This window comes from Lemur catta, chromosome 1 (assembly GCF_020740605.2).
Source record: "Lemur catta isolate mLemCat1 chromosome 1, mLemCat1.pri, whole genome shotgun sequence".
NCBI classification, from domain to species: Eukaryota; Metazoa; Chordata; class Mammalia; order Primates; family Lemuridae; genus Lemur; species Lemur catta.
In genome coordinates, this window is record NC_059128.1 from 106,035,578 (window position 1) to 106,058,356 (window position 22,779).

Here is a 22,779-nt window from a genome sequence, read left to right on the forward strand (position 1 = left end):
TCTCCCTCTGTCACCCAGGGTAGTGCATAGAGTGCAGTGGTGTCATCATAGCTCACTGCAACCTCCATTCAGACCACAGCAATATTCTCTGTGAAAGATGTTGTGTATCCTTTCCTAGATAAATTCTCAGGGTTTTGTTGCTACTGTGAATCTCTTTTTCTATTACATTTTCTAATTGGTTATTACTAGGCCGGGCGTGGTGGCTCACGCCTGTAATCCTAGCTCTGGGAGGCCGAGGCGGGTGGATCGCTCGAGGTCAGGAGTTCGAGACCAGCCTCAGCAAGAGTGAGACCCCGTCTCTACTAAAAATAGAAAGAAATTATCTGGCCAACTAAAAATATATATACAAAAAAATTAGCTGGGCATGGTGGCTCATGCCTGTAGTCCCAGCTACTCGGGAGGCTGAGGCAGTAGGATCACTTAAGCCCAGGAGTCTGAGGTTGCTGTGAGCTAGGCTGATGCCACGGCACTCACTCTAGCCCGGGCAACAAAGTGAGACTCTGTCTCAAAAAAAAAAAAAAAAAAATAATTGGTTATTACTGATCCATAGGAATGTTAATAGTTTTTTAAAAGTTGATCTTAGGCCGGGCGCAGTGGCTCACGCCTGTAATCCTAGCCCTCTGGGAGGCCGAGGTGGATAGATCGCTGGAGGTCAGGAGTTCGAGACCAGCCTGAGTGAGACCCCGTCTCTACTAAAAAAATAGAAATAAAAATTATCTGGACAACTAAAAATATATATAGAAAAAATTAGCCGGGCATGGTGGCACATGCCTATAGTCCCAGCTACTCGGGAGGCTGAGGCAGTAGGATCACTTAAGCCCAGGTGTTTGAGGTTGCTGTGAGCTAGGCTGACGCCATGGCACTCACTGTAGCCCGGGCAACAAAGTGAGACTCTGTCTCAAAAAAAAAAAAAAGTTGATCTTGAATTCAGCAACCTTGTTAATCCTCTTCCTAGTTTTCATAATTTATCTATACATTTATCTTGGATTTTCTATGTAGACAATTATATGGTCTGCAAATACAAGTAATTTATCTTTCCAATTCTTTATTTCCTTCTTTTTTATTTATTTAGTTTTTGGGGACAGAGTCTCATTTTGTTGCCCAGGCTAGAGTGCAGTGGCATCATCATAGCTCACTGCAACCTCCAACTCCTGGGCTCAAATGATCCTCCCACCTCAGCCTCCCAAGTAGCTGGGACTATAGGCACACACCACCACACCCTGCTAAGTTTTCTATTTTTACTAGAGACAGGGTCTCACTCTTGCTCAGGCTGGTCTCAAACTCCTGGCCTCAAGTGATCCTCCCAACTTGGCCTCCCAAAGTACCCTCAGGCGTAAGCCACTGTACCCAGCCTTGTTTCTTTATATTGTAGATTGAATCACATAAATTTCTGATGTTGAGCAGCTTGTAACCTAAAAAAAATAATAAATGGCAATTTCATATGCTTTAACCTAACACATTGCTTAGGAAGGACCTCCAGTGCTGTGTTAAATAGAAACAGTGATAGAAGTTTTCTTTGTCTAAGTCCTGACTTTGATGGAAATCTAAAGTTTTGCCATTAAGTATGATTATGGCTGTAGGTTAAGGAAGCTAGTTTGCCAATAGTTTGTACTGAATGAGTATTCAATTTTTTAAGGTTGTATATTGCATTAGTGAATTATCTGATGTTGACTCACCCTTATAGTGTTGGAATAAAACCTACTTTGTCATGTTGCATTTTTTTGGTGTGTGTACACTGCTGTATTTGACTTGGTATTATTTTATTTAGAATTTTGGAATCTATGTTCATAATAACTAATAATAGCTAACATATGAATTTTCTATTTTCTGGGTACCCTTAAGGCACTTTCCAAGAATTAATTCATTTTATCCTAAAAGGCTCACTTTGAAAGTTATTCTCCCCTTTATATATGAGAGAATTAAGGCACAGAGAAGTCAAGTCACTTCCTTAAGGTCACAGAGAAAATAAATATTGGCACCTGAATATAAATCCGGGTTGCCTGGCTCAAGAGGCCATGCACCGACCGCTACTCCATGCTATTTCCCTACGATGAAGACCCATTATTCAGATTGGTGCATAACACACTTTTTCACATGTCCTTGTTCCAGTTTGATAATAAGATGATATTAATACTATCCTTAATAAATAATTGGACAGCTTTTTTTCTTTCTCTTATTTTAAAAAGTATTTCTCAAAATTCTATAAAAACTTATTTCATCTGGAGTGAATTCACTGATTATTTAATTGGTTTTCTTATCTCTTAGCCCTGTTGCTTCATATGTTTTCAAATCTTGTTTTGTAGGCTCATTTTGCTTTTTTTTTTTTTTTTCCAGAGACAGGATCTCATTTTGTTGCCCTGGCTAGAGTGCAGTAGCATCATCATAGCTCACCATCACCTTGAACTCCTGGACTCAAGAGCTCCTCCCTCCTCGGCCTCCCAAAGTTCTGGGATTACAGCTGTGAGCTACCGTGCCAGGCTGTCAAATGTCCCTTTATCTGGGGTTGTCTGATGTATCCTCATGACTAGGCTCAAGTCATACATCTTTGGCAAGAATATCACAGAAGGGATTCTGTGTTCTTATTGTATCCTATCAGGTGGTACACAATTTTGATTTGCCCCAATTTGGGTGATGTTAATTTTGACCACTTGATTAGGGTGGTATGTTAGTTTCCTATTCCTGCTATGGCAAATGATCACAAACATAGTATCTTAAAACAACTTAAACAAGTTTTTCTTTTACAGTCTGGAGTTCAAAATCTACAATCAGTCTTAGGGGGCTAAAATCAAGGGATTGGCAGGGCTTGTTCCTTTGGAGATTCCAGGAAAGGATTCATTCTTTGTCTCCTCCAGCTCCTAGAGGCTGCCTTGGTGTCCTTGTTTCACTCCAGTCTCTGCTTCCATCTTCACATCTCATGCATTCTCCCACTCTGATCTCTTCTTGCCTCCCTCTGATAAAGACCCCTGTGACCACACTGAGTCCACCCAGATAATCCAGGATAATCTCCCCTCCTAAGATCCTTAACTTAATCGCATCTACAAAATCCCTTTTGCTGTGTACAGTGACATTCCCAGGTTCTGGGATTAGGACATGGATAACTTTAGGGGGCATTATTCAATCTACCACAGGTTGTATCTGCCACCAGCCTTCTCCTCTGTAAAGTTAACCCTTGTCCCCCTTATAATTAACAAGTATTTTGTGGGCAGGTACTTCGAAACTATGTAAGCATCCCATTTCTCATCAAACACAATCATTTATTTACTTCAGTATAGGCTTGTAGTTTCTTATTTTATTCAGTGAGTTATAATTCATGACTATCATTATTTTCATGCTCAAGTTGTCCCAGATTTAGTCAGTATAGTCCCTTTAAGGTAGCTTCTGTGTCCTTTTGACACCTCCCATCATTCTCTGAACACTTCCCTTACTTTCTGGCACAAGTGTAGGCTATTTTGTTTTATTTTTATTTATTTTTGAGACAGAGTCTCAGACTGTCACCTGGGCTAGAGTGCTGTGCCATCAGCTTAGCTCACAGCAACCTCAAACTCCTGGGCTCAAGCAATCTCCTGCCTCAGCCTCCCGAGTAGCTGGGACTACAGGCATGCGCCACCACACCCAGCTAATTTTTCTATTTTTAGTAGAGACAGGGACTTGCTATTGCTCAGGATGGTCTTGAACTCCTAGCCTCAAGGGATCCTCCTGCCTGGGCCTCCCACAGTACTAGGATTACAGGCATGAGCCACCAGGAGGCCAGTTGTATATTATTTTGAATGGATGTCATATTCTCTCCCTCCCTCTTTCTCTTCCTACCCTCTCACCTCGGCTTACCTAGCTCCTACAGTTTTGTAGTTGCCTTGCCTCCAGGTTTTATGGCACGTTCAAGCCCCATCCTGTGGTACATGGGAGATAGTACACATCCTATCCAGCCAAGGATAAAGACCACAGGTCAGCGGCAGACCCCCCTCCCAGCATCCTTTCAAGGATTGGGGTGTATGCAAGCTCCTAGCTTCCAGCCAAGTCTTTTGTCCCAAAGGACCTGCCACTGTCTTTGGCTTCCAAAGCCCAGCAGGCCCCAGGCTTTGCCTTTCTTTTCTGGTTTTGGTTCATAGAGATGATGATCTTATTTTTCAGCCTGGTTATGTCTTTTTTATTCACTTTCTACATCTCACCTATTACTGTTGCAGTTTGGAGAAGACAGGATGCAGTCAAACCCAATTTCTCCAAACCATCCTAAAGGGGAAGTCGGTTCCATTTCAACAGTGTTTTTTTTTTTTGGTTTTTTTTTTAAAGACCATATGTCAACCTGTTAGATTATAGCAACAAGCTGTTGGAGGAAGCAATAGGAGAGCAAGACTGAGAGTCCTGGGGAGAAAGTGGCAAAGTTGCCCTTTTTTAGGTGATCATTCCCCCTGACCCTGCCCTTCCCACCTTGTTCCTCCAGCTGTTAGATTTGCCTGTTGGGCCCATACAGGGGAGCAGTGGGGGCTGGAATGACAGGGAGAGGGAGTGTGTGGGCTCCAGGAAGCTGTCACAGGCCCTTTTGGATCCCAACTGAGGCCACAGTTCCAGCCAGGTCCAGAGGAGGATGCCCTGGCGCTGACACACCTGTCCTGTGAAATCTCCCAACCCCAAGGCAATGGTACTGACTCTCACACTTGGTGTGGACAACCTAGCTGGGGGAGGGGTGTGCTTGCCCTCTTGAGTCACGTGAGCTGTCTCGGGTCAGCCCAGGTTAGCAGGCCCAAGACAGAGGACACAGCCAGCCCACTCTGGCCCATCCTCTCCCTTTAACTCTGCTCCCTTCTTCAGTCCCCAAGCTGGGTGAGGGGACCCTGAGCTATGTCACCGTCCCAAATTCCACACTTTTCCGAAGTGCCCTCCTGGCAATGTCTGCAGATAGCAGTGCCCCAGCCTACTGGCTCACTCCGGCGGTGTCCCTTCTTTCAGCAAACCCCATGGCTATGAACTTGAGATCATTCATTTTCCTAAAGCACCCCCTAGTCCTGAGTTCCAGGTGACAGCAGGCAAAGCCCAGGGGTCTCTCCGCTGGAGCACATCCACTTCCCTGAGCAGTACAGCGCCTGCTGCCCCCCGCGGCCTCAGTCTCCCCAGCTGTACAGAGGGTGCAGGCGCTGTCCCGCCCACCTCCCTTCGAAGATGGTGGGGAGGCCCGAGCAGGTCCGGAAGCGCCGAGACCAGCCGCCGGCGACCCCCCAGTCTCCGGATCCTGACAGCGGCCCTGCGCCTTCCCCGAGAGGGCGGGGCCCGCGGCTGCTGCCCGCGCGGGGCTCGGCCGGGCTCCCCGCGGGGTCCTAGCGACCGCCGCCGGCGCTCGGCCAGACACGGGGCCAGGACGAGCGCTCAGTCGCCCGCTCGCGGCTCGCCAGTGCCGGCGGCCCGACGGCTGAGCTCGCGGCGCTGCCCCCGGCCCGCCCGCCATGAGGAGCGCGCACTGCCTGGTCCTTGCCTCCCTGGTCGCCCTTTGCGGGCGCGGTGAGTGCCTTTCGGGGGAGGGAGGGGCGCCGGGTTGGGCGAGCGGGGCTGGCCACAGGTGGGAGGGAAGGGAGAGTACCCTGCGCCCGGGCGAGTGGCCCGAGCTGGTCCCGGCCAGGCGGGGGCGTGGGTAGGGCTGAGCCCCCTCGCCGGGGCAGCGGGGGCGGGCCCGGGTGCGTGGGTCCGCGAGGTTCGGAGTGGGGGCCGCCTCTGCTCGGCGCTGCCTCGAGGGCCAGGGCCACCCCCCGTGGCCAGCGTCTTTGGGCTGGGCCAGCGGGACTGTGGGGCACCGGCTCTGCAGGCAGCCCCTGTCGTCCCACTGACTCACTCCCCCGACAGGGCCGGGGCTCCTTCCTCGTCCAAGAGGAGACTTTCTTGAAGAGTGAGCATGGAGCAGCCCGCAGCCTGGGCGGTGTAGGCGCCTGGGAGCCAGTCTGCTGCCCAGCTTCGGAGAAGTCTCCTCCAGCATAGCTGTTGTAGAGATGGAGAGACTTGGCCCAGCGGGAAACGCGCTCTATGGCACCGCCACCTGTGGTCAGCCACCCCTGAGGGTTGGCGGCCTGCACAGCCAGCTTGTCTGAGGGCTGGGCTGCTGAAGTGGAGCCTGCTACTCAGGAACCTGCAGCCTCTGACACCTAGCAGGCAGCCTCAATCAGCCCTTCTCCAGGCAGAGTTCAGTTGTGAGGATTGCCTTCTCCGGGCCTCGGTTTCCCCACCTGAGTTCCAAGGGCTCTTTCAGCTCCTACCCTGTGGCCCAAGCTTTTCTTCTGAGGCCCAGTTGTCCTAGAGGACCAGGGTTGCTTCTTCCTTGGACAGAGACCCACCACAGAGGGCGCAGAAGGTAGGAGTGGAGGCATACAAACAGATTCCTTCAGGGAAGTGGAGCTCTCATCAAAGATGGTGTCCACACACACTGCATATCATGGCTCTGCTACTACTTGCTGGGTGACCCTGTGCCATTCCTTCGCCCTCTCTGGCCCTCAGTTTTCCCATCGGGTCTATGGAAATGATATGCCCTGCCTACGTACTTGGGGACTCAGACGTGTATATGGGCCACTTGCAGTGTTTCTTAGGTGTGGTCCTGGGGCAGCCTGCATCACTCATTACAGATCCCTGGGCCCCACCCTAGGCTCACGGAACCAATCTCTAGAAACCGAGCCTGGGAATCTTGCATTTACACAAGCATCCAGGTGATTCATGCACATGAATGGAGAAGCACTAATAGTTTATTGTGAGCTCTTTGTAAAAGAAAAAATCTCAACTTTTTAAAAAATCCATAGCTTCCTTTTTTTTTTGTTTTTTGAGACAGAGTCTTGTTCTGTTGCCTGGGCTAGAATGTTGTGGCGTCAGGCTTGCTCACAGCAACCTCAAACTCCTGGGCTCAAGCAATCCTTCTGCCTCAGCCTCCCGAGTAGCTGGGACTGCAGGCATGTGCCGCCATGCCCGGCTAATTTTTTCTATATATTTTTAGTTGTCCAGCTAATTTCTTTCTATTTTTAGTAGAGACGGGGTCTCACTCTTGCTCAGGCTGGTCTTGAACTCCTGACCTTGAGTGATCCAGAGTGCTAGGATTACAGGCGTGAGCCACCACGCCCGGCCCATAGCTTCCTTTTCATTAACACAAATCTTGTGTTCCCTTCCTCAGATAAGGACACACACTCCCCAATTGAAAATCACTCTGCCCTTCCGGATGCTCACTTGCCAGGGAGAGTCTGTGGACCATCACTTTCTGTAGTTTGTATTCCAAAACAGTAGTTATATCTTCAATATAGATTTTTAAATTAGATATGCTTTTTTCAAATTAGACATACACCCACTGACACAGTTTATAAATCTAGCTATGGCTTCCTCTCAGATCATTAGCCCCTCTCTGCAGGAGAGCGATTTTTCCAGGGAAGGCTTTGGAAGGCAAGACCTTGGACAGAGGCTGGTGGGCCCACTCCCCATCGGAATCACTGGATCATGACTGACCCCTAGTGGCGGCCTCTGTTTGACTCTGTCGGCCCACAGGCTGGGATGTGACCCCCAGCTGTGTCCCAGAGGCTTCCACCCATTCTGAGCCACCCCTGTCAGCTGGGGATGAAAGGCCTGTCCCCGTCTTTTGAGCCCAGCAGGCCTCACCAGCATCTAGCAGCAGATTGGGAAGCCTAAACACGTGCGGTCCTGGGCTTCCCCACCCCCCCTTTTGGGGGACAAGGGGTGCATCCCAGCCACAGCACCTCTGCTGCTCATTCTCACCCCCCACCCCGCCCCGCCACACACTCACAAGTACAAACACGGGCGCAGTCACGGGCACACACCCACCCCAGACAGCACCAATTACGGCCTCTGCAGGGGCACTCTCCTTATGGGGAAGTTAACGGGGCACTGAAGAAGGCACAGAGGTCAGGGGAGGGCCTCTGCCTGAAAGGGGCTCTTAGACCTGGCTCTGCTTCTGACTTACTGGGGGTCCTTGAGAAAGTTCCTTCCCCTCGTTGGTCTCGGTTGTTTCCCCAGCTGAGAAACGAGGGTTGGGACGAACGATCTAAAGATCTGGGAACCTCTAACTCTGGAGCCCATACCTGGTCATCATACCTGATCCTCAACATGGGGGAGAGTCCCTCGGGGTCGTCTGAATGCCTGAGAGGTAGGACAGGCCCAAAAGTGAGCAAACTGAACACATCAGATGGGCTCAGAGCTGGAACATGAGCCCCCACAGCCTACAGAGCAGCCCTGGACTCCCGGAAGCCCAGCTGGACCAGCCTCCTGGGACTTCAGAGACGTGGGATGCAGCCTCCCCCAGTACTGCAGGGTTGGGGGCTGGGAGCTGCAGATTACGATCCCAGAGCTGCCTCAGACATACCAGATGGGCTTGGGCAAGACACACCCCTCTCTATGAAATGAGGGGCCAGTCCCAATGGATATACTGAAGAAGGGCTGTGGGAAGGGCTCAGCTGTAGCCTGAGGCTATGGACTGGCTTCCAGGATATGCAAGCAGCTGGCCTCTGGGAGAGGGGGATTCAGGGCATGGGAGGCAGGGCTCACAATCTAGGCCAAGCATCCATAGGACCCCCCTCTGAAGAGCCCGGGGCAGTCTGGGGGAGGGACAGCAGGCAGCAGGTGCACTAGGAGCATCTTACACAAGGCACTAAATATTGCATCTGCTCCAGATAGGCAGCGAGTTGGAAAGTGCATGGTATAGGCAGGGTGGCGGCTGCTCCCCATGGCCATGTGTCCAGCCCAGCACCCACCCAAGAGTCCGCCTGCCTCAGACTTGCTCAATTGGGCATCCCTGTTCCAGGCCCTCTGGCCCCACCCAAAGAGGGAGTGCTTTGGTGAGACTCAGTAAACTGGCTCTTGGGGGAAGATGCAGTCTCACTCCTGAGCCTGGTGAGCCCCTGCTAGTGTCCCCACCCCTACTCTACAGCCTCCCTTACTCCCTGATCCTCCCACCTGCTATCCTGCCCCAACTGTGTTTCCTCTGCTCACTCCCATCACCTTTTCTGCTCCTGGGCTCTCCTGCTCAGGTGTCCCTGCCTCTCCTCTGAGTCTCCCTCTTTCTGAGGTGCCACTGCACCTATACCTGACATATTCTCCCTGAAGACAGCAGAGTACATGCGCTCAAGTCCCTGAACTGCACCTTCACTCCCAGACAGGTGAGGGGATGAGACAAAGCCCCAAATCCCACTTGGCAGAGACCTGGGATGTGAAGAGTGGCAGATCTCGGGTTGTGGAGCCCAAGGGGCTTCCCTGCAGGACGCTGCATTTAAGCTGGGTCTTGAACGTGGCTCTGAGCTAAGACTTCTCCTTTAGCTCCAGACCAGGAACCAGCTGCCAGCTGGACCCCCTCTTTGGTGTCTCAGAGGGACCTAGTGCTCTGTAGGTCTAAGTCTGAACCCAGAAAATGCCCCGTCTCAGTGCTGTTTTCCTCTCATGGAAAGCACCAGCCCGCATCCGGTTCTGCACACAACACACGTTTGCGTGATGGTGCTCCTCCCTTGCACTGTGAGCTCTCAGGTGGCAGGAACTGTTTCTGGTTTCTTGCTTGCCATTATCCCAAGCACATAGCACAGTGCCTGGCACAAAATAGCCACTCAGGTATTTCATGGCTGGAGGGCTGGGGGCAGTCCTGGCAGAAGAAAGAGGTGTTCGAAGACCAAGAAGTGAGACGGTGAAGGCCACGTGGGGAAAGGCGAGCAGTGGAGTATGGCTGGGATATAGAGGGCCTGCAGCAGACACAGAGAGGTGGGAGAAAATCACGTCGAGAAACATGAGCCAGTGCCCAGGCAACGGGCCTTGAATGTCAAGCCAAAACATTTGTTGTGGGCAGGGACGGGCCCCAGCCCAGTTTGTTATAAAAAGACCACTCTGGCACTGTATGGTACATGGACAACAGGGGCAGAATGGGGGTGGGATATTAACAAGAAAGCTACTGGATTGGCCCAAGGGTGGTGAGCTGGGGCCATTGCTGTAGCAGTGGAGATGAGAGGACAGACTGAGGGACTTGGAAAGTAAAATAGACAGGACTGGATGGCCACTTGGATGATCACAGGGAGGGGGCGGGAAGAGCTGCCCAATTTCTAGATGTCTAGAGTGTGGGGTGCCATTCCTTGCTAGAAGGAACAGGAGGAGGAAGAGGTGTGGCACGGGGGGAACGAGCTGAGCTCTGACTTGAAGGTATTTAATTTGAAGTCCCCAAGGAGAGGCAGCCTTGCCAGCCCCTTAGCTGCTTCAGCCTGGGGCACCTGTGCTCCCTGGCCCGCTCAGCTCTCCCCTTCGCTGCCGTCAGCTGCAGTGGGGTTCAGCTGGGAGAGGGCCCAGCAGGTCTGACTATGTCTTTTCCCAGGGGACTGCCGTGTGGCCAACGCGGAGGAGAAGCTGATGGACGACCTTCTGAACAAAACCCGCTACAACAGCCTGATCCGCCCGGCCACCAGTTCCTCGCAGCTCGTCTCCATCCAGCTGCAGCTCTCCCTGGCCCAGCTCATCAGCGTGGTAGGTGCAGAGGGCAGCCGTGGGGAGGCGCAGGAGGGGAGGCGGGCTGGGTCTTCAGTGCCCCTGCCAGGGCTTGGGGACAGGGGCAGCCCTTCAGTGTGCAGGGCTGGGAGTCAGGCAGCTTGAGTTTTACTTCTGGCATTGCCCAGGTTTCTGGGCAAGGTCCTAGATTGTTCATCTGATCTTTTATCATATCCATAAGTTAAGAAATTTGCCTAAACTTTGAGGGTCCTGAGCCTGCCTCTAAGTTATGATTCTTTCGTTCCAAAAATGCTATCTGGGCCTTTGCACATGCCGTTCTCCTTGCCTGGGTGTCCTACCCACTTTGTGCATCCTAGCTCCACAGTTTGGAGCCACCTGCAAATCCGTGATCTCAGTATCAATTAACATGCCTTGGCTTCAAGTAATAGAACATCCAACTAAGAGTGGCTGAAATGTTAAGCACATGTATTAATATTACATTATATAACAGGTGAGCAGGCCAGTAATTGCAGAGTTGGTTAATTCAGTAATTCCACGATGTCAGGACTCTTGGTTGTTGTCAGTGATATCAACACTCTGCAACTCTCTGGTTTTTTCCTCACAGTCACAAGATGGCAGCCACAGCTCCAAACATAAAATCCTCACGTGACAGTGTCCGTGGCAGGAAATTGCAAATCCTTTTTTAGGCTCCTTTTCAAGTATGTGGAAAACTTCCGCAGACACCTGCCCCCTAGGCAGCCCCTTATATCTCACTGGGAGAGCCATAGCCCACGCCAAGCCCTGGCCAGCCATTGGCCAGAGGAGTGAAATGACAACAGTTGGCTTAGATTTACCAACACATGGCAAGGAGGCCGGGGGGCTCACAAAGGTCATGGGTATCCATTAGTCAATGAAGTCAGGGTTTTGTTAACACAGAAGAAAAGAGGGTGGGAGCAGGATGACCACTGCGTAGGCAGCCAATGGGCCTGCTGTAGACCCTGCTCAGCTGGGTCTCCAATAGGACTCCACGCTTCTCCTCCTTGTCCACACAGCCCCACCATAGTGTCTCCCTGAGTCTGCTCAACAGATGGCCTCATGTACCCTCTAGTTATCGGGGAAAATAAGAACCAGGTGGGGGAAATTGATGGGTACAGAGGCCCAGGTGTAGGGGCAGGACCAGAGGCAGGTGGGTGAGGGTCTGGGCAGGTGAGGATGATTGCTGCAGGAAGTAAAGGAGGAGAGGATTGCAGCATTCATGTGGCTGGGGGCAGGGGTGGGTGCTGCTGAGGAAGACCGAGGTGCCAGGGACTTTCCCTTCTCCCCTCTGTTGCTCTGAGTTGGGGTGTTGAGGGAATTATGACCCATTGTAAACCTTCCCATGTCCCTACCCACAGGGTTACCCTGTGCCTAGAAGCAGCTCTGAGGGCAGGTTCAGAGGGGAGAGGGCAGAGCACTATGTCCAGCCATGGGGAAGGAGGCAACCTGGGGGGCTGAAGTTCCTCTGGTCAGGTGACTACCGTCTTAATCTCTAGCCTCTCTCTGCAGCACAACTGGCCCCCACAAACCCAGCTCCTCAAATCTATAGGCCTCAATGAGGCTTTGGCCAAATTAACAGCTGGCTCCCTCCCCTAGGAGGGACCACAGCCCAAGAGTGGAGAGGGATGTAGAGCTTTGTACTCTTTGTCCCTCACTCTCCAGGGGGACTGGAAGGAACAAGGGCTTTCAGCCAGGTCTCACCAGGCTGGTGTCTGAGATTATTGTCCAGCCAAGGGCTTCTTGCTTAATGGGCGAGCCCAGCTGCCGCCGTGCAGCTTGCACCCTGGTGCTCGTGAACAGGCCGGCGGCTCTGCTGTGCTCCAGGCTCAGGCTGCCCCTGCTAGACCTGCTCTGTGGGCCCTGTGGGGTGATAGAGGCCACCAGAAGTGGGAGGGAACATAGCCACCAGCCCCCACCCCTGCAAGTACCACTGGGAGCTGCCAGATTCCTGAGACCTTGTGCAGAATAAATATCAGGTTTTGGTGGGGAGTGTTCCTTCTATTTCTCAAGGTTTATTTGTTTCTTGAGGAGGGAGGGTTATAGGCACAACCAGTTTAAAGATGGACATTTCTAGCCAGGCGCAGTGGCATGCACCTGTGAGACGACATCTCTAAAACAATAAAAAATTTTAAATGGAAATTTCTAGAGAGCAGGTGGATTTAGTGCTGGGTAAGACAAGTATGCTTTTCAAAGCAGCTCTTTTGGAGAGGCCAGAGTCCTATACTAATGTCCTCAGATACATTCAGCAGCTGCTGGGGGTGTGCAGGGGAGTGTGGGACTGAGGCAAACGTGAATTTTCTGGATAATAGAAATGGTCTGTGTCTTGAAAGGAGGTGGGTTACATGGGTAATACAGCTGTTAAAGCTGAGTAAACTGTACATTACAGAGCTGTCATTTCACTGTATGTAAATTATTATATATCTCAACTTTAAAAATATTTTTTTAAAGACAGGTGAAGGTTTTCAACTTTCAGTAATGGCAGAGTAGCTTGTTGCAGACTAACCTCTCCACAAGAACAATTAGTTTTTTGGTTTTTTTTGTTTGTTTTGTTTTTGTTTTTTTTTGAGACAGAGTCTTGCACTGTTGCCCAGGCTAGAGTGGGTGCCGTGGCGTCAGCCCAGCTCACAGCAACCTCAAACTCCTGGGCTTAAGCGATCCTCCTGCCTCAGCCTCCCGAGTAGCTGGGACTACAGGCATGCGCCACCATGCCTGGCTCATTTTTTTCTATATATATTTTTAGCTGTCCAGATCATTTCTTTCTATTTTTAGTAGAGACGGGGTCTCACTCTTGCTCAGGCTGGTCTTGAACTCCTGAGCTTGAGCGATCCACCCGCCTTGGCCTCCCAGAGTGCTAGGATTACAGGCATGAGCCACCGCGCCCGGCCCCACAAGAACAATTAGTAAAGCTGGACAAAAAGTACCTCCAAAAAAAAAAATCTGTTTGAAGGTGATTGGAGACCTTAGCCAGGACTTGAGTGGCCAGGGTCCAGGAGCTGACCTTGACAGTCTGGGGTGCTTTCCATTACATCTGATGATCGGTAAATGGTAAAGGGCCAAGAAGCTAAAAAACTGAGCACTAAGTGGTAGCCAAGAGGCTGGGAAGCCTAGCTGAATGTTTGGCACTGTCACAGGGCTGAAATGACACAGTGGGAGTTGGGGTCCCACTAAGGAAATGGGACCTTGGTGGGGACCCTGGAAGGGCCACCTGTAGGAGTAAAAATGAATAAAAAATAGATCAGCCTCACAAAAACTGAAACTTGCTTTGAACCAGCTCAGTCCCAGCCTGGATTAAGGTGATCTGCCCCTGCTCCAACTGCCTGCCATAAAGCCAGAGCAAATTCTCTCTAGAGAAAGATAAAATCAGATAAAAATTCACTGGGCATTCCATAAGACAAGACAATGAGAAAAAAAATCAGGAGGAAAAAGGCAACAGAAACAGACACACAGATGGTCCAGATATTAAAGTCATCAGATACACACTTTAAAGTAACTGCATTAAGATGGTAGATTTTCTGATAAGTGTATTTTACCACAATTGAAAATAAACAAATTTTCTTAAAAAGAAAATAACTAATATTAATGTATTCAAGAAAACTATAATGATGCAGAATTTCTCCAGAACACTGGTAATTATAAATAAGAATTTAAGGTAAATTCCAAACTAAACACATATAAAAACTTTAAAACTCATTGGAAAAAATTCACTGGATAGATTTAATAGTATATTGGTCATAACAGAAGAGACGATTAGTTAACTGGAAGAGAGGTCAATAGAAAACATCTAGACAAACCACAGAAAGAAAAAAAGGATGAAAAATATAGAAAAGAAGATAATATGGTGTATGATATTTTTTAAAAAAGGTCTAACATGTATATTTGGAATCCCAAAAGGAAGATAAAGAATAAGACAGAAGCAATATTTGAAGTGATATTGGCTGAGAACTTCCAAAACTGATCAAAGATATTAAGCTACAGATTCAAGAGGCTCTATGGATGACAAACACAAAGAAAAGCGCACTCGAGTATGTGACACTCAAACTCCTGACCACCAAAGACAAAGAGACAATCTTAAGGGTATCCAGAAAAAGAAGGAAAAACAAAAACAAAAACAAAACCCCAAGAACAGTAAGACTAACAGCTGAAAATGGAAGCCAGAAAACAGAATGACATTTTTTAAAGTACTACAGGAAAAAAAACTGCAAACCTAGAGTTAGACAAGGATTTTGAAGCTATCCTTTGAAAATGAAGGTGAAACAAAGATTTTTATCAGACCAAAAAAAAAAAAAAAGAGAGAGAGAGAGAGAAATTAATGCTAGGAGATCCAAATACTAAAGGAAATGCTAAAGGAGGTTCTTTTACCATAAGGAAAGTGATCCCAGATGGAAACACAGATATGTAAGAAAGAATGAAGCACAACAGGGTAACTATATGGATGGATTTTCAGTTGATTGATACTATAAAACAATAAAAATATCTTGCAAGAGTTCAACTGTATGTATAACTAAACACATGACAATAGTAGCCCAAAAGTCAGGAGGGGGTAGATGGAGTTGAAATGTTCTAAAGTCCTTGTCTTGCTTTAGAAGTGGTAAAAGTAATAATTTATATTAGATTCTAAAAAGTCAAGTATGTATATTGTAGCCCCAAGGGTAACTACTAAAAGAAGAGTCATGTCACTATGGGGAGAAATTGGAATAATAATTAATCCAAAACAAATCAAGGAGAGAGAGATAAGGGAACAAACAGAAAATAGATAAATGGTAGGTTTAAACCCAAATATATTAGCAACTACATTAAATGTAAATGGCCTAAATAAGCACAATGAGATGATTGGCATGTATCCTCCTCCCTCCTCTTACCCTTCCCCCCAACATCCTGGAACATGGGTGTTGTGATTGGAGCTCCAGCAGTCATCTTGGACCATGCAGATGAGGTGCACACTCTAGATGGGGTAGAGAACAAAGCTGGGATGAACCTGGGTACCTAAGAACTTTGTAGAGCAGAACCACCATATATGTCCAAACTGTTATGTGAGGGGGACGTAAACGTCTCCCTTATTGAAGCCAAGCCTGTGTTACTTGGGCTGTCTATTACTAGCAGCCCAACCTTATCCTACTGATACATTCCCCAGTTGAGAGTTCAGGAAAGGTTCCTTGAGGAAGTGAGTCCCAAGGTGATATTAGGATGCTGGAAGTTATCTTGATGAAGAGGAGGCAGGAAAAATAGCACAGAGTGAAAGCACGAGACACATTCAAAGAGCTAAAGAAGGCCAAGGGCACTGGAGCACAGAATAAAGGGGCACAGGGAGGTGAAAGGAGACTGGGAAAGTTGACGAGGGCCTGTAGACCCTGTGAAGGAGTTTTTATTCTGTATGTGAAGGAAGCCAAGGAAGTGACCTAAACAGGGATAAGATTGAGGGGGGAAATGGCAGAACCTTTGGGAAGGTCATTCTGGCTGCACAGGAAGGATAGATGTGTGCGTGTGTGTGAGTGGGTGTGGTGTGCAGAATGGACATACATCAGCGTGGAGGGGCTTGCAGTGGTCCGGGTGAGAGATGGACAATGGTGGCCTGGATTACTGTGGTAGGATTCATGTACTCATTCAGAAAATATTTATTGAGTACCTGACGCCTTCTTTCCTCAAGGTCCTTGGATTCTAGTGGGAAGTGGCAGACAATACACAAATAGATAAATCGTGTCCAGGGGTGATAAGTGCGAGGAAGAAAAATAAGATGGGGTGTTTTATGTAGGAAGGTTGAGGAAGACTTCTCTGATAAGGTGACATTTCTGACACCTGAAGAAAGGGAGGAAGCCATCGTGGTGGATTTCTAGGGTGAAGGGAACAATGTGTGCAAAGGCAGAAGCAAAGCGCATGGCAGAATGGGAACGAGCAAGTGGCACAGTGTTGAGATATGAGGTAATGGAGCAAATCGGGGTAGGGGGACGGTGGGGGCAGATCGTTAGGGCATTATAGACCCAGGGCGAGACTTTGGCTTTTACTTTGGACGAGACAGGGAAGCAGTGGAGGGTTTGAGCAGAGCGACATAGTCTAAGGGGTTGAGATTTTAAAAGGATTCCCCTGTCTGCTCTGCAGAGAACAGACTAAAGGCAGGCCAGGGCAGAGCAGGAAGACCGGTCAGGGGGCTACTGCAGCAGTCCAGGTGACAGGTGATGGTGGCAGCAGAGATGGAAAGAAGCAGATCTGAGATGCATGTAGGAGACACAGCCTGCAGGACTTACTGGTGGATCTGAGAGCAGAGTATCAGATCAACTCCCAGGGTTCTGGCTTGTGGGACTCAATGGCTAGGGGTGCCAAGCACTGAGACAGCAATGCCAAATGAGGACCAGGCGCAGGGGGAGGGGGTCATAAGCTTTGTCTCAGATATGCTGGGGGTGAAATGCCTTTGAGCCATCCAAGAGATGTTGGGTGGCAGTCGAGCACGTGGGCCTGGAGCTCAGAGCCTTTGGCATGACAAAGCATGATCCATTGGTGAGGGCTCCTCCTTCCCTGTGAACTGACAGTTCCGTTTCCCTCCCCAGAATGAGCGGGAACAGATCATGACCACCAACATCTGGCTGAAACAGGTAAGTGCCCTGCAGGGTCCCCAGCCCAGGAGATGTTTCCTCCAGTGCTGCCCTTTGATGGTGATGGACCTACAAGTGACAGGGCCCTGCCTGTCTGTTCAGGAATGGACTGACTACCGCCTGGCCTGGAACAGCTCTCGCTACGAGGGCGTGAACATCCTGCGGATCCCCGCAAAGCGCGTCTGGTTGCCTGACATTGTGCTTTACAACAAGTGAGTGGCAGGGTTGGCCAAGGCCTGGTGACAGCCTGGCCGGGCAGCAGGCCCAACCCCTGGTCATCCAGGCCCAAGTCCAACCCCGGGGCCCCATCTGTGCTCCACCCGGACCTCAAGCTGGAGGGCACGGAGATGAGCAGACCCAGTGCCCTCAGTCGCAGATGGGGCCTCACCGGGACCCAGTGCTCTTTCTGTCCTCCACACTGTCTTTTTGAGCCTCAGTTGCTTTGTCAGTGCTGGCTGCCGGCCGCACTGACTTACTGTGCGTAGGTATCTTAGGTAGGTGGAGGGAGCTAAAGAGACTCTTCCTGGGTCATAGTTATACCAGCAGTAGCACAGAGACCTGAGTTCAAATCTCAGCTGTACTGCTTACTAGTTTTCTGACCTTGAAAAAGTCACTTTAACTCCTCTGGGCCTTGGCTTTCCTGTCTGTAAAATGGGGATAATAATAAAACCCGCCTCACTGGACTATTGTGAGGCTTACAGAGCTATTCCAGGGGAAGCCTTCAGAGGGCTTCATAGTAGGGCTCTCTCTACCGCAGGGTTGCTAAGAAAAGCAAGTCCCTTTCAGTGAGGCCCTGGCGGGTGGGAAGGGTGATTAGTGGGAAATAGTCCTAAAGAGGTGAGTTTTGAGGCCAGGCCAGGCCTTGTCCATGGGTTTCATGGTGTTCTCCCTGCACCGCCCCCACCCCAGCGCCGACGGGACCTATGAGGTGTCTGTCTACACCAACGTGGTGGTGCATTCCAACGGCAGCATCCGGTGGCTGCCCCCTGCCATCTACAAGAGCGCCTGCAAGATCGAGGTGAAGCACTTTCCCTTCGACCAGCAGAACTGCACCCTCAAGTTCCGCTCCTGGACCTACGACCACACGGAGATCGACATGGTCCTTATGTCACCCACGGCCAGCATGGACGACTTCACCCCTAGTGGTGAGTGGGACATCGTGGCCCTCCCTGGGAGAAGGACGGTGAACCCACAGGACCCCAGCTACGTGGACTTGACTTACGACTTCATCATCAAGCGCAAGCCACTCTTCTACACCATCAACCTCATCGTCCCCTGCGTGCTCATCACCTCGCTGGCCATCCTCGTGTTCTACCTGCCGTCCGACTGTGGTGAAAAGATGACACTGTGCATCTCCGTGCTGCTGGCCCTCACCGTCTTCCTGCTGCTCATCTCCAAGATCGTGCCGCCCACCTCCCTCGACGTGCCACTCATCGGCAAGTACCTCATGTTCACCATGGTGCTCGTCACCTTCTCCATCGTCACCAGCGTCTGCGTGCTCAACGTGCACCACCGCTCGCCCAGCACCCACACCATGGCGCCCTGGGTCAGGCGCTGCTTCCTACACAAGCTGCCCACCTTCCTCTTCATGAAGCGCCCTGGCCCTGACAGCAGCCCGGCCAGGGTCCCCCAGCCCAGCCAGTCACGCCTGATGAAGACTGAGGCCACCACCTCTGCCGCCTCTGCCGTGGGCCCTGCCGGCCCCTCCAACCTGTATGGGAACTCCATGTACTTTGTGAACTCCGCCTCTGCAGCTCCCAAATCTCCAGCCGGCCCAGACTCCAGGGATTTCCGGTTCAGGTCCTCTGGGAGGTTCCGGCAGGATGTGCGGGAGGCGTTACAGGGCGTCAGCTTCATCGCCCAGCACATGAAGAGTGACGATGAAGACCAGAGTGTGAGTCGCTAGCCCAGCCCCTGCCCACCTGCCTGACAGAAAGGGCTCAGATAGTTAGCACCAATTTCCCAGTAAATTCATATGAAACAAGGACTCTCAAACTCTGTTTGAAGAGGGAATCTAAAACTGAAATGAGTTTTATTATAGCTTCATGCTCAGGGGGAGAGGAAAGAAGTACCAATGGTCTGTTTTTGTTTGTTTTGGGTTCCCCAGAAGCAGACCCAGCGATGGAGACTTTTGGGTGCAGGGAGTTTATTTGGAAGGTGATGCTGGGAAGCGCAGTGAGGAGGGTGGGGAGTGAGTGGGGAGAGGAGGAAAGCCAGTGGAGGGTGGAATAAGCAGGATACTGCTGTGGGCTCCCGGGCTCAGTCCTCTTGCAGACCCTCTGGGGAGCCGTGGGAACAAGCCTCAGAATCATCCCCCTGGAGGAAGGCTGGGGCGTTTACCCACCGGCTCCTATGCCCTGTGGGTTGAGGGTAGCCCCAGGACGTTAACTCCCCTGCACTTCCGGTTATGCCAGCTTTGCTGCTGAGAAGAGGAAAGGGGAGGTTGTCAGTGGGCCGGGAGATGACTCCGCAGCCTGTAGGGAACCCTGGTGGGCTGGGGCATGGGGGCATAGGGAGATCATCTGCCCCCATCCTCTTCAGACTTGCAAAATGCTTGCAGGAGTATGGAAGCATCAATTAAAATATAATTGCTACCAGGGTAATAAATGTATCAAGTTAGATGACTAGAATTACAGATTTTTAAAAAAGAAGTTAAGTTTGCAGGACAAAGCAATGAATGCTAGAGTTTGGGTCTCTCAAACGACTCCTTTGAACAAATAACATTTCTAAGGACAATTTTATGATAACTGAACACAGAATGTGACAATGACTGAAATTTGCACGCACATTTCTGCACCAGGCAGGAGAACAAGTTTCATACTCTTGTGAATGTTCCCATTTCCACACCTTATCAGGTCAGATTCTTTGAACAGGTTTTTATGACATAACGTGGTGTCTCCCCCTTTGCAGCTGCTTAGAAAAAGGAGGACATCTCGTTCTTATCTCTCTGAGGTACCTTTTCACTAGCTGCATTCCCAAGGGAAGCACTGGCATTCCATTAGTTAGAGGAGAGAAAAGAGTAGGCTGAAAGGCTCCAAAATCACACTGTGCAAATGTATTATTGCTAACAAATGGAATATAGGACGCAAGATAAGTCTTCCGAGTGTGGTCTTCAGACCCACAGCCATGGCATCACCCAGGAGCTGTTGAAATGCAGACTCTCAGGCCCCACCCCAGACCTGCTAACTCAGATTCTGCATGTTAAGCAGGTCCCCAGGGGATTCCTAGGTGCATTCCAGTTTGAGAAGCACAGCTGGACAGGACTCAGATTTCACTTCCTGAAAAATTAATTTGATCATGCTGTTTTTTAGTTTAAAACCATTCAGTAGCTCAGCATCACCTAATTCATTGGCTCCTAAACGTTAACGTGTAGCCTGGGGCCCCGCTGGTTAAATGAGAACCACCTGGGCACCTTCCCAAACTGCAGCTTTGGGGCCACCCTTTCTGACTGAGCCGGGATCTCCAGGGCAGGAATCCGGGAGCCAGCATTTTAGCCAGATCCCCGGTGTGTCCTGTGCACATTCTAGGCTGAGAAGCACTGTCTCCTGCACCCCTGGCTGAGCCAGCGCCCACCCTGGACTCTGTCTCCTAAAGGCCTCACCACCCCCTCAGCACTCATGGGCGTCCTGCTGTTTCTACCTGTCTTGAGGGAAGGAGCCAGGCAGACCCACTGTTAGTATAATCACCGGCGTTGTTGAAGCAGGCACTCTGCCAGGAGCTGAAGTGCATCACTGCTAACCTTCCCAGGAGCCCTGTGAAGTGGCTGTTACTAGCACCCCCATTTTACAATGGGGAAAGGGAGGCTCAGAGAGATTCACTGACTTGCCTGGCATCACACAGCAGACGCAGGGCAGGGCCAGGCTCTCTACCCAAATCTATCCAACGTCCTTAAACTCTCTTGCCCTTCCCAATGCCTTGCCCTGCACTGACACATGGTGGACTTATCGGTTGTTGACTTTCTCATGTCCAGGTGGAGAAAAGAGGCTTTTTCTCCTTCCAGAGCCTGCCCGCCCCTAAGCCCGGCCAGGCGCTTCTCATCTTCAGCACCTTCACCCACCCTAGTGATTAACTGGTCACTATAAATAGCATAAAAATATAAAAAGAGGGAAGAAAGCACACACACCCCCCAACAAAAAAGCTGTTTGAAATTAGGACTGTCACAAAGCAAGCCAAGGAGTGCTCTGTGCGGGAGCTGTGCTGCGCCTGCTGCGTCTTAGGGACAGGTGCCAGGGTGTTGGGTTGGGAGTGTGGGGGCTGGCGTGTCAGGATTATCCTGGAGGGTAGACACACACCACTGACGGGCCCTGCTAAATTGGGTCACTGACGTCAGCTTGCCTGTTGCGGGCACGTTTCCAACTCCGGAGCCTCTGCTGACCTTCAGGGCCTTCAGATGGGGCCCTCTCTGCCAGGAATGTGTGGGTGAGCTGACAGGTGGGGTGTGAACACAGGCAGGGGGGAGGGAGGCCAGGGTGCTGGGCACACGGGCCTCTCTCTGGGCATCTCTCCCAGTGCAAAGGAGGCAGGCCCATCTGTGGTGACACCTCTGGAGGCCAGCCAGGTCTCTGCCAACCTCACACCCCACAGCCGGGTCTGAGCAGGTGAGAGACAGAGAGAGATGGCAGAGACAGAAAGAGACCTAGAAGATGCAGCAGGAGGAGAGTGGGTCTTAATTACAGAACACAGATGCTGCTGCGAATGGAACCGAGCAAATTAAACAGTAGGATTTCCAGGTGTTCTGCAATCCCCCCTTGCCCCGCTCCACTGAGCTAGGTGGGCCCCAAATCTTCCTTTAGACAGAACCAGCTCAGGCAGAGGGTTTGGGATAAAAATGAAAAGAAGGGGCCTTGCGGTCCTCGGGCCTCATCCCCCTGTATTTGTAACCAGATTCGGTTTTAAAATCAGAATATGTGAGATCAATGACCCCTTCTACTCCTCACTTTTCTGTGCAGCCCCAGGTCCCAGTGGCCCTGCAATGTGATGTGCGGGACAGGCAGGTATGGGTCCAGGTGGAGGATGCCCAGAGAGGCACAAGGTTGCCCAGCTGAGAGACCAACCTTGGACTCAGATCTTGCCACTCCAGTACTCGGTGCCATGCCCGTGGCCTGTGGGGTCCCTGACCAGATAGTGAAGCCCTGACTCAGGGGAAGGAGGGACTCTAGTGCTTGGCACCTGTAACCAGCCTCTCTGTCTACCTGCAGGTCATTGAGGACTGGAAGTACGTGGCCATGGTGGTCGACCGGCTGTTCCTGTGGGTCTTTGTGTTTGTGTGCATCCTGGGCACCGTGGGGCTCTTCCTACCTCCCCTCTTCCAGACCCACACGCCTTCCGAGGGGCCCTAGCTTGTGGGGTGAGGGGCTGCGAGTGGCCAGGTGGGCAGCTTGCTGCTTTCTTCTGGGTCTTGGCTGATGGGGCTCTAGATAAACATGTGACCATCGGCCCTCAACCCATTAAACCAGCCACAGCAGCTGGGGGGGGGCGGTGGGGAGGCAAGGATGGGGGGTGTGGACTGTCCTCTCTGAACGCCTTGGAGGAACTCCAGGAAACCCCGGCTGCAGGGGCCTTCGAACAGTTTAATTGAGGCTCATTTCCTTCCCTGCACCTGGCACCAGAGGTAAAGATGAGCACACTGGCAGCACCTGCGATGTGTCAGGATGGAGCCAGCATCCAGGCCTTCCTCTCCATGCCCGTCCCCTTGTCCAGCCTTCCCGCTTGGTGCCTGTGCACTTGCTGTACC

The 22,779-nt window shown here is 50.8% G+C and overlaps 1 protein-coding gene across 1 annotated transcript; it reads left to right on the plus strand.

Annotated features, from left to right (window-relative positions):
* The first annotated feature begins 8,692 nt into the window (after window positions 1–8,692).
* CHRNB4 (cholinergic receptor nicotinic beta 4 subunit) lies at window positions 8,693–22,477 on the plus strand. Its single transcript, XM_045547543.1, has 8 exons — window positions 8,693–8,804; window positions 9,073–9,125; window positions 9,333–9,348; window positions 10,316–10,464; window positions 17,001–17,045; window positions 17,148–17,257; window positions 17,955–18,939; window positions 22,244–22,477. The coding sequence occupies exons 1-8, from the start codon at window positions 8,693–8,695 to the stop codon at window positions 22,382–22,384; spliced, it is 1,611 nt and encodes a 536-aa protein (XP_045403499.1). The 3' UTR covers window positions 22,385–22,477.
* Window positions 22,478–22,779: the final 302 nt, after the last annotated feature.